At 38.8% G+C, this 12,542-nt stretch overlaps 1 protein-coding gene across 2 annotated transcripts in view; it reads right to left on the reverse strand.

Annotated features, from left to right (window-relative positions):
• Positions 1 to 391: 391 nt before the first annotated feature.
• doc2b (double C2-like domains, beta) overlaps positions 392 to 12,542 on the reverse strand; it is a 125,515-nt gene continuing 113,364 nt past the window's right edge. For both annotated transcript variants that reach the window (XM_031307956.2, XM_031307955.2), the window contains 4 exons: positions 11,591 to 11,748; positions 7,284 to 7,365; positions 5,021 to 5,117; positions 392 to 4,487 (listed from right to left, as the gene is read on the reverse strand). In XM_031307956.2, the coding sequence (XP_031163816.1) occupies positions 4,354 to 4,487; positions 5,021 to 5,117; positions 7,284 to 7,365; positions 11,591 to 11,748 (471 nt within the window). In that variant the 3' untranslated portion in view covers positions 392 to 4,353. The remainder of the gene's footprint in view (positions 4,488 to 5,020; positions 5,118 to 7,283; positions 7,366 to 11,590; positions 11,749 to 12,542) is intronic.

A 12,542-nucleotide genomic window follows, 5' to 3' on the forward strand; every position in this document is an offset into this window, starting at 1 on the left:
TGCTAGAAAAGCATGTACCTTTTCTTATGCCTCATATGTGTTGTCAAACAGAAATGTGCTTTTGTTTTATTTATTTGCAAATTGTTTTCTTAAATGGTGTACAAATGTTGTCAAATTGGTAATGTTAATTTAATCATGTTTTGCCTATTTTTTTTATTATTATTATAGCAACATATAGTATATAAACTAGTTATTACAATAATCCAGTTATTAGCTATTCTTTGAAAAACATGCAGGGGAAAAATACAGAAATAGGAACAAGGAAAGGCATAATAACCTGTCCATTTGGGGTGGGACTGAAATATAATTAGAGACAATGCATTTATAGTCATACATTCCACAAACCAGAATAATGCAAACAAGTACCTGAGTGTTAAAAAGGAAGCCAAACAACAAAGGAGAGATTTTAATTCACATCAAGTCACGCTTCCAGATAGTCAATACAGCAGCCAAACAGGCAATGCGATAGTGTTCAAAGGTACAAAATGTTGTCCAGAAGAAAGACTGACTCATAGCATAATCTTAGAGCATACACAGCCGTGTGGTTTTTTTTTTGTGTGTTTTTTTTTAATAAAGAAAACAGTATCAAACATGAGGCAAAGTCATCTCATGACAAAACCAAGAACACACACATGCATTTGTGTTTTTTTTTTTCCTCCATAATATTGAGCTTGCATACAGCAAGGCAGACAGATTACAAAATCATAATCACATGTCGTTGTATTCATTACATATTCATCAGAGAGAGAGAGAGAGAGAGATCACCGTTGTGTCAAGGATTATATTGAGAAGCCAACAAGGTTTCACAGCCAGTTTGTGCATCACAAATCAATGTGGCTGAAGAGGCTGTTAAAAAAAAAATAAAAAAATAAACGGAGAAGTGAGGGCTGATGTACTGCATTTAAACATTTAATTCCCCAGCTTTGAAGATGTGATACCATTTGTCAAAATCAAATTTTCTTCAGAATGAATAGAATGTAGTGTGAAAGCAATGTAATAGTTCTAATAACACTATATCATCAATAAAACTAGGGGTTAAAAGGGTCAAATAATATAACAAATGGACATTAGGGCTGTTCGTCACAATCCACCAGCTGGAATTAGTGAGTTAAAATGATGTGATTATAAAAACAGTCACGCTGACACAATCAACATGCTCCTAAAAACAAACAGGGCCGGCCTATCACTTACAGTGATGTGAAGTAATGATAAAAAGCTGTTAGCTGAATTGCAAGCCTGACAGGAATCCTGAACGTTACGTGAGGACTATTTGTATGGCATATTCTGTGTTACCAGTCAGTGCACGGTGGAAATTTCCAAGAAAGGTGGGTGTGGGGGGAGGGGGCATGCAGAAAAGGTCATACTGTGGGATCAAACTCATAAAATTACAAATACATGGCATGCATCCCAGACTACTGGTCCACTGGTAGGTTTCCAGGGCTGCACAGGGACTGGTGGTATCAATTCTTAACATAAAATATTAAAAGAAAGAAAAAACATCAATAATTCAACAGGCTAGAAGGAGTTAAAAGTAAAAGTTGTATATCTGACTTGAGTGATCTGGTATAGTTTGCTCCTGGGCTGTGAGTTCAACCATCTCTATTCCCAGATACGTGTGCCCAAATACAGAGTTTGAGACATGAACAATATCAACAACACAGAGCGCTAAGCTGTACATTCTCAGAGGATTTACTGTGGAATAGAAGGGGTTAAACATGTACATTCTGTTCGATTATATTTATAGTGGAGCTGCTTACATTTAAAAAAAGAAACCCTCAACAGATGCAACAACATAGTAACAATATACATACACGGCTAGTATATCAAAAATTCTGCCCTTCTCACCCCAGCCCATCTTAGCAAAGCTTGCATTGCACGACTGAACAATCGCAGTGACTTTAGCATAGGGTGTGTACACCCTTTCAGCAGCAAACTTGAACTTCAGCAACAATAGGCTGTTGTAAACAATACATGCTTTTGATATATATATCATTTTTTTAATTATTTGTCGTAAACTTTCCGTTTTTAAAATTCTGCCCTTTTGACAAACAGCAGGTACATGTTTCAGCCACATTACAGTTGAAAAATGCTGCCGGCGAGTTTTTTGGGGAAACTTTCTGTAGTGTAAACAATAAGACACACACACACACACACACACACACACACACACACACCATAGAGCTGCCCAATCATGTGGTGGTGTTGTGGTTTGACAAGTGATTTTTCACCAGGCGGGTCAGCCACTGAACTTCATTCTGTTGTTGATTACAGCTGCTCTCTATCAAGTAGGCTCTCTACCTTCCACACAGTAAAGTAAGGCTGTGTAATCAGTGTGCAGTGACTGTGAATGTTTCCACCTCTGTGCTGAAAGTATCCACAGATCATCTGAATCATCTGGTGCATATAAGATCTACTTTTAAATTCATAACCCTCTTCACGACCTGACTAATCAGATTCAATGCCGGTATTACACGGTTATACTTTTATTGTACGTATTGACACATCTTACCCTTGAAGTCTAAACTCCTGTTCTATAAAGCATTGACTGTAAAAATCCCTTTTGACGACAGACAGAAGGTCAGCTTATTGATAACCACACTGTGGCCTTGTACCTGTGATTCATCACCAATTTTAATGGAATTTCTAAGTGCATTTTAGTCTTATTTAGCTTCCTGTTTCTTTAACACTGTAAATAAAAAAAAAAGCTATTTTGAGGTCTGAATGGATGAAACACACAGGGAGCCTTGACCTCAGGATTACAATAAAACTAGGCAGCTCTATAGATTAGGGGTTGCACTGAAACATCAGTGAGTAATCCAGGTAGGTGGTGCTATGACACCTAGCATTGTCTCATATTGATTAGGCTATACAGAAACACATGGGATCAGTATTTTTAACGTAGACTTGAGGAGGCAAAGTTGTTTTTTGTATTACACTGGTTTGCTTATTGGACATTTGTTAACCAGTCATCCTGCCAATTTACAGTTGAGCATCAGTCATTCTAAAATCCTTTTAGCAGACATAATGGCTTTCAACTGCCAACATTTGTCTCCTTATAACCATTAGGAATTGCATTTAGGGATTGTTTAGTGTTGTTGGTATGGTTATTGTAATTTCTTCTCTTCAACAAAATGCACTACAGTTTACTGGGAAGAGGACTGAAGGCCTGAGTATATTTCAAACAAGGTATTCATAGTGTAACAGTGTCTGAGACCCCAATGGTGGAAAGTAGGGTCTCGGACAATCTGACACAACAATGCCATTGAAGTTCTTTGAATGCTGTTTTCAGCATTCAAAAAGCCTGAGAAAGCCTGAGGCAACATGGTCATGGTTAAATGATGTCACGTTAATTGTTGGTAGGAAATGAGAAGCAAACGGCAGCATGTCAAAGTCTAATCTTTTGCTGATCCATTCAACCACCCTGACCTTCTCCTTCTGTGGACTCTATAAAGTCGTTTATAATAATAATATAATAATAATTTATAATATTAAGACTTTCTTAGCTCTCGGTGGACAACAGTCATAATTAGCGCAGCTGTTAGAGGTCTTATGCAGACATTTACTGAAACTTATATTTCTTGGAGGACAGTCTCGGTCAGACAGCAGCTTGCACGATCTAATTTGTTTGAAGCATACTGAGGCCTTAACTTGTACAGTATTTTAAGGAAGTTATGACATTGTTCTCACCTGGCCGAATTATTAAAACTAAAGGATAAATGCTCCAGATTTCATTGTGTTGGAACTGCTTAGATGGTCGTGAACGACAACTGGACCTTCGCTACCCAACAGTTTTAAAATCATAATAAAGTGCAACATCTTCAGTTATCGACTTCAACTAAACATTTCTGTATACTCACAACTATGTAAAATGTTGCTACATCCTTTGTTAGATTCTCCACTCTTACTGTACCACTGAGGTGACCGTATGAAGGCTTGGTTTGTGCTCTTTCAGGGACTGGTGAGTCATTGGTAAATCATTTAGCAGCTGTAAAAGATCTCATCAAATAGAAAGCATTTGCTCCTTTTGTCTTCAACGATCAAACAAGAAATCCGAATTATGAAGCTTAAAATTCAACACTACAATCCCCTTGATTTATTTTGTTGATTGAATTTCTCTTGAAAAAGAAATGAGCAGCCGTGCAACCCCTATTGTACATGTGAACACAAATATAAGGATATTGTTAACTGAGCCCTGTTGAGAGGAAATGAATGTATTCCCAAAGAGGTGTCACAGGTCACTATGGCCAACATGAGGCAAATCCAGAGGAAAAAGAAGTTGGGAGGAGGAGTAAGGAAAATGAAGGCAGGAGGGGGGGACGGGGGCCAACAGGTTGGACGACAGGATTTGGGTCTTCAGTCATTTAATGAACCAGGTAATTCATTGGTCAACGTGTGCCAGCGCTCAATTTTCTTGTCCTTGTTTTTAAGGCAGTCAAACCAGTGTTTGAGCCTCTCTCCGTTTGCATTGATACCCAGAGATACACCACCTGAAAGAAGACACAAGGAGAATATCAGTCAGGGACGTCACTAGGATTGAAAGACAGGGGGGGCTTATCCCCGAGGCTATGCAAAACTTTCCCTTGCAAATCTTACTTACAAACTCTAAAGTTAGCTTTTCAGATACATCAAAGCTGCATCGGGGGGAATTACTTGCTTACGTGCTCCTGCTGAGTTCTTCTTTAGGCTAAGACTTAACCGCTATCTATCTGCCCGTGTAAATGTGTGGTAAAGTAATACCATACCTAATTCCTCTCTCTATTAGATAAGTTGCAGGTCAAAAAAAGACTATTTAATTACTAGGGGTGTAACTATACACGTATTCGCATTGAACCGTTCAGTACGAGGCTCAGTGCTTGTTTGTTTCCCAGCCTCCAGCCTTAAAGAGGCCTAGGCAGATGGCAGACTCAGGTGGACAGAAGGCAAGTGGTGCTGCTGATGCTGATGAATATCTGTTGAGTTATTTTAGCTCAACAGATATTGTTGTCATCTCTGGAAGCAGAGCTGGTTCACTTTTGCTTACCTATGAAATCGTTGGACTTTCCAATGTCGTAGTCCCACACTGTCACCTCCAAGGTCTTTTTGGTGAGGTCTGCATATTTTATGTCGTAACAGAACTCCTACAGAAAATAGCAGAAAGTAAGAGCTCCTCTCTTCAGAATGATCACATACAACTACACAACACATTGTTTCAGATCACCACAAAGTATAAAGTCAAAGATTTGGGTTTAAACATGTTGAATAAGACAATTTAAACACTCTTCCTCATGGCGTTGGGTTTGCATAATTATCATTACAAACCTGAATTAAATTGACATTTGTTTAATTTTCTGGTGAAGTGATTCACATGATTCTGAGCGCATCATTGAGTTTAATTTTTTTTTGTTCGTGTAAGTATTATGCAGGTTACGGTCGTGCAGTAGTTGCCTTTTCTCACTCTCAGGGACTCATTCACTACAGACTATACAGACTGAACAGACACTCAGTCAGTCCTATTAGTTTAGGACACCCATAAATAAACCCAATAAATATACTACAAGTGTCAAAAGTATCTTAATTGGAGCACAGAGGAGTGAAATGTAAAATACATACTGGGGTACTGTTAACAGAATGGCAGTATAATCAAAGTCCACCATCCACTAAACGAGCAAGCATTTTCTGATATCAATTTGCACTGTGTGAAGCAAAATCATTTATTCTGCATTTTAATCTGTAATTCAATAAGGGTTGCTGCTTCACCTCAATGAAAATCAATGCCTTGATACGGAGGAAGACCCCATTGATCTTCTGACAGAAAGGCCAAGAGGCGATGGAATGATATGGACGTTAAAAATGTCAGAGGAAATGTCAAGCCGCTGGCCTGTGTGTAAGTGTTTGGCCAGAGTCGTCCATTCGTATACAGTCGGGTACTTCAGAGCCAAGCTGCCCTGTGCCACGACGCACTGAAAACCTGGCTGGGTCCTTAGGGAGTTCAGCAATGTATTTTGGATTTCAACAGTATTTACAATGCCATTTTGGTAACAGAGGAGTCGACTGATGAAAATAAGGGCTGATTACCTCCATACTGAGTTTATCAGAGTTATGTTACAGCACACTACAGCACAGCACATCTGAAATTACAGTCAAATATGTTATGGTTCCTGTTTCAAACCTGCTATAATTGATTTTCTGGCCACTTGGTTGCGAAACAAGCTATAACCAATGCACTGGCACATTATCACCTTATGCTAATTTGGTGCTAGAAAACCGTTGCCGGGCACCCGGGTAGCTCAGTTGGTAGCGTACACGCCCACATATAGAGGTTTACTCCTCGACGCAGCGGCCGCTAGTTCGACTCCAACCTGCGGCCCTTTGCTGCATATCATTCCCCCTCTCTCCCCTTTCATGTCTTCAGCTGTCCTGTCAAAATAATGGCCTAAAATACCCAAAAAATTATCTTTAAAAAAAACTCCCAGTTGCCTATTTATATGTCCAGCTGACACGGCGCAACGTTAACATTTGGAGTTGTGTTTCTGCCCAACTGGCAAATGTAAGTCCAACATCCAGTTTCCCTTGAGCTCTGATTTGGTCCTGAGTAAAACAGCTGGCTGCTAAATGCTCCAATAAGTTCTCCAGCTAGGCACTAACTTTGTCTGTCTGCGAACGGTGCTGACCTACACATGTAGTCATTTTTCCCACTGTTGATACAAAAATATGGACTGGTGCATATTTAAAGCCCCTGAAAACTTATTTTCAAAGCCTGGGTTTTTCTGTATAAGATACAATATTCATGACTAAATAAGCAACAATCAGAGTAAAGTTTAGATATTATTCAGTAAAAGTTTAACAAAACCCCTACATCTGTCATCACATTTTGATTCAAATGCCTTTAGAGAAATGATGGTGATAACAGCAGTGGATGACAAGAAGACCTCATTTAAACATGATGTCAAAGCCGTTCACAATCTCACAATCCCAATCTTTAGTTGGGATTCATAAAACAAAGGTCTCCAATGGATGAGAGAAGATATGAAGTTAGATAAAGTATCAAAAGACAGCTGAGCAATGTCTTTGGCTTGACTGCTGCTCTCTCAAAAAGTCATTTTGTAATGAATTTATTAGAAATGTGCCTCTATTTTCGATCTGACAGCCTTTCCCACTCAGAATGGCTTTTGTGGATCTCGGGGTAATGGAGGTTGTTCAGCACATAAAAGCACTGGACAAACACTCGATGGGAAAAGAAAAATAGGAAAGTAAAATAAAACGACATTGGAGCTGCAAAGTTTTAGCGCAATAGTGGATTATACCTCGTTGAACTCGGGATTGAGGGTCTTCTTCTTCACAGCAGTCTTGTGCTTTGACTTTTTGTTCTCGTCAGGCTTCAGGTACCTGTAGGGGAGCAGAGCAGGGAGGGAAGACTCAAAACCTCAAAGCTTTTTACAGCAAGAAGAAAATACTACAAACCCCTGCAGATTCTTTTATTATATGCCTACATGCTGCTGATGTATTATTTGAAACCCTCTTCAACTATGTAAATCCTCATATACTGTATATATACACTGTGAAAGCATCGTTCAGCTGTTATTGTGTTCTGTCCTGCAGAGGGTGCTGTGGTACTGCCCTACAGCCAACCACACAGCTGCATTACATTACACACACTACATTACATTATTACATTATTTGACTTTAAAAGACTCCACCTGTGCTTTTATTAAAGACATTTTTTTCCCAGTTGGTTATACATATGCTGTTGTGTTGTCCCCTCTCACGATTGATGTCCAATACATGGTAAGATTTCATCGTAGTGCCTTTTTGATGAGATTACAGAGGTGGACACCTTTCCTCATAACAATATAACACATTTCCAAAGGCAGTCGATACTCCTGCTGCATCACATCGTTGTGTAGTTTCTTTAAATCATAAATTAAAGTAAGTAAACATCTCTCCGTATAATGCAATTTAACAGCACCACAAACTACAGCCTCCAAAATGACCATAAAGTTAAACCTGAACATTTTAACCTTCATGATGGTAGGAAATAATGCAGGGCTGTGCTTTAACAGTGGTGGAAATGTAACTTTACTCAAGTACTTAAAGCTATAATGCATAGTTTCTGCTGCCCTTATGAGGAATTCTAAAATGTGGGGTATACTCGCCACAGCCGAGCTGTCGAGCGCCAGTGTGACGTCATGGGAGCGCCGTAACTGTTTATACTTGCGCATGGTGGTTGAGACGCTAGTTGCAGTCTTCTCCTGAACAGAGGTGGCGCTAATGAGGAAAGGCTACCGACTTTGAAAAAAAATTGGACTGCACTCAAAATCCTGGTGCGCCAGCGAGATCTACGTCATTTTGACGTCACCTTGGCGCGCGCGAGCTCGGCTATGGCGACTGTCAAACGGTCTTAAGTAATGACAGCAACACTGTCGGCGCATCAACATGATGCAAGCCTTTGGTGATCGAGCACCACCCCCACCCCTCCTCCACGCAGTTGCTAGTAGCGTTTAACCCGTCGAATCAAGGAGGACACGGAGGATTAAAAAGAAAAAAACATGAACTCTTCAGAAGAGGTAATTATCTTGTAATTTTTATGTCCTCTTCGTCTCCAAAGCTGAATGCTGTTGTTGTCCTTTCTCAGCGGTGACGTAAAACGCATCACTCGAGCCTCTGCCGGGGAATGTTGCCGGACGACACCATTTTGTAAACATAGCCATATTGAGAAATACAGAGAGTTTCGTGGAGTCTTAATTAGCTTTCTATCAACTCATTTAGCAATGGCTTTAAAGTAACGGACTTTCATTAATATGAAATAGTTGCACACTATAGCTTTAAGTACAATTTTAAGGTACTTGTACTTTCCTTGAGTATTCCCTTTTCCTGCTACTTTATACTAAGAGGGAAATATTGTACTTTACTGCACTACATGTATCTGATAACTTTAGATACTTTCCTGACTTGGATTAATAATACAACATGTATTCAACAAATAAATGATATTATTAAATCAATAAATGTATTGATTCCACAGGGGAAGTTCACTAGCTATTCAGCAGTATTTAAAGTAAGAAATAAAAATATATAAATAGATTGAAATTAGCCCCACATTTACTCCCTGCTATATTAAAGTGAGGGACACATTAATGCATTCATAATAAAATAATATATATAATTCTGAAAGTGACCATTCTGTAAAATGAGTATGTTTACTTTTGGTACTTTAAGTATATTTTGATGCTACTATTTATGTATATTAAAGTAACATTTTAAATGCAGGACTTTCACTTGTAGCCAAGTATGTCTGTGGTATGGCTGTGGTATAGTACTTCTGCCCCCACTATGCTTTAGTTAACCTAGTAAACTGGCAACTGAGTGTATGTTGTGAAATATGCAATATAAATAAAAGTTATGCGTGTATGTGTGTGTGACCTTTGCCCCTGTTCTGCCTCCATAAATGATGCAAAAGGCTGGTTGTACTTATATGAAACCTTGCGTAGTAGTGATGTTGTGTACCTCTGTCCATTTGGCAAAGAACAGTTTTGGGCAATAATGCTCATTCTGATGGTGCTATATTTCAATCCAGTAAGCAATTCCAGTAGCTCGTCACATCCCTTTTTCCTTTCACGTGCTCACTGGATCCACACAGACTGCAATTTCCCAAGGTAACACGGAGACTAAAATGGAGGGTAAATGGGTTATTGTTTACAAACTCACCCCAGGGGGAGTGGGGGCTGAAATCGTTGTTGAAGAGAATATTGCAGGGAACCTGATTGTTGTCATGTAATGGGACTACTGACCCCCCAGGCAAAATGAGCTACAGTAAGAGTGAAAGAGAGAATGCAAACAATGCTATTGTGCCAATCAACGGTTTTAAGTGTTATTTCACTCTGTAAATTGCTGAAATTTTGCTGCAGTACTGTGATTTATATGTTTTTGTTCAGCAGCTGTGCAAAACTAAACACTTACTCTTAAAAATACCCTTTTAAACAAGTGCATTAAAATTGAAATGCACTTGTCATCAACTGAAGAGCCATTAAGGAGGATTTATTTCTCATACTCTACTACCTTGTTGACTACAGTAGGATATTACTGACACAATAGAGTAAACCATTTACTGTTCAGGTGACTTGATGCATCAGATAGACTCTTGCTAGACATCTACTGGTGAAAGGGAAGATAAATCATGCAGCCCTGTCTATCTGGCAAAGTATACATTTCCTTTATTCCCTCTGACATGAGCTCGTCAGTAAATCTATTATCTGCCCGTATGTCCTTCAAGCTTCACAGAGATTTTCTCAACCTCAAACTGTAAGAAAACTGTTGCCAGCCCCTCTTCTCCGATACGAGTCATGCTTTTGTTCCCAAGGTGTGCACAGCAGAGTCGGAAATTAATTGCACTTTCATTGCTCAGCCAGATGAAAGGCTTGGGAAATGTTCAGGTGTGATAAATAGGACTCTCCTTCAAATTGCAGCCCTGCGGATGGCCTCTCGTGCTGTGTGTCTCTCATGCAGCTGATAATCACAGGTAGTCTACCTCCTTTCTGTTAAAACATCAGCACTGCCGGCTAATCCATTTCAGCACTTCTGCTGTGCGTTGTACATCCACTAAAAATAGCATTATTATGACGAATATCCGATGCTTTGCGGAGAAATGTTTGGAGGAACAGAAGTAATCAATTGACAGGCGGCTTTACATGATGCTCATGTTTGTAAATCGTGTATGCTGTAAATTGTCTTCTGTAAAATTACAAATCCTTGTTTAACCAGTGGTGGAAGAGGTATTTAGATCATTTACTTAAGTAAAAATACTAATACCACAGTGTAAAAATACTGCTACAAGTAAAAGTCCTGCATTAGAAATGTTACTTAAGTAAAAGTATGTAAGTATCATCAGGAAAATGTACTTGTTTAATCTGCTAATCATTTCAGCTGGACTTGTAGGCTATTATATTGTTGGGTAGTTTAATTTATAATAAAACATTGTATTTTATAAACTAAATGTGTTTTGTGTGCAAAAATCTTAATTTGTAAAGTAACTAGTAACTAAAGCTGTCAGAATAATGTAGTGGAGTAGAAAGTACGATATTTCTCTCCAAAATGTAGTGGAGTAGAAGTAGAAAATGGCATGAAAAGAAAAGACTCAAGTAAAGTACAAGTACCTCAAATTTGTACTTAAGTACAGTACTTGAGTAAATGTACTTAGTTACATTCCACCACTGTGTTTCATAATATATAAATTTGGATTTTAGGGCTTTAGGATGGCAATGACAGTTTGTCTAACACTGACAGTTATCTAGACGATGATATTTGGTATCAATATTCATGAAGCCTAGAGGCCGATTCTTAATGGTATTTGTGACCTGCTGACTTTTCCCCCTAGTGCAACAAAAGGTTCGATTTTGTCCTTAGCCAACTCTTTGGTTGATGAATCCACTATAGTCTTATTACGGACAGAAATGTTGGCCAAAATAAGGTCCAAGTTTTAAATAAACCAGAATTATCCTTTTAGGTTGTATCCTATATGAAAACACACCATGTGAAATTGTGGACCATAGATTATGCTCTTGTAATTTATTATGTAATGGCTCCAGTTTCTGTTTTGATGTTTTTGCATACTGACGTTTTGACGTAGGGGTCGGAGAAGCCGTTGGCGTCCATGGCGGCGAGGTGAGCGCAGCGTATGATGCCTACTACCAGGCAAGACTTCTGGGTGTTGTACTTAAGAGAAATCATGATGCGCCCTCGTTCCTCCAGGGACTTGTCTTCCGTCTTGTTGACCTGCAGCAGTAAAAATTACGAGATTTAGAAATAATAACCAGCTTTTGTTACAAAGTCCACCCCATGCAGGTATAAATGCTTCCGAGTGGGTGCCAGCCAGAGTTCTCCCTCATGCCCAGCAGCATTTGCAACTGATGTTTCTTAGTTCTTGCTTCATCATTTGATTAAACCAAAGCATGAATTTCCAAAATACCATTTATCCATATAAACAACAATCATTACCTAAAAATGTTCTCACTCAGTCATTTAATTAAATAATTTTTTTTTTTTTGTCCTGTTATGCATTTTGTGAAAGTCAGTTGATGTCATAAAAAGTCTTCAGCAGCTTCTTGAGAGTTGTTTGTTCTGAAAATCAGCCAAACACTGATTGGCTGATTGATGTCACCTCCGTTGTAGATGGTGAGTTAATAGTCTCATCAAAAGTAATTTGCCATGTGCTCTAGAGACAAGATAAACATCTAAACTGACACACCACAGCAGGCCCAGGAGAACCAAACCAATATATTCAAACATTTGTGTCTGTTGGGATGAGTTGATATTAAAGGTGATGTGGCCATGGCTCAATTTAAAACATGACTGAACACTGAAATCATTTATTTTAACAAACAGAGGAGTGTTGTAAAATTAAAGTAATTTATAAATTGTGTAAAATAAGTAAGTAATAATAAATAATTCCCCCTTTTTAAGCTTGCAATTCTACTTCCAGCCTTGAAACTCGAGCCTGTTTCCCTCCCCGAGACCAACCATCTGTCATTTGAGTCAGTCTTACTTAATGGTTAGTGCTTTGTGTTTTA

Source organism: Sander lucioperca, chromosome 13, assembly GCF_008315115.2.
Source record: "Sander lucioperca isolate FBNREF2018 chromosome 13, SLUC_FBN_1.2, whole genome shotgun sequence".
NCBI lineage: Eukaryota > Metazoa > Chordata > Actinopteri > Perciformes > Percidae > Sander > Sander lucioperca.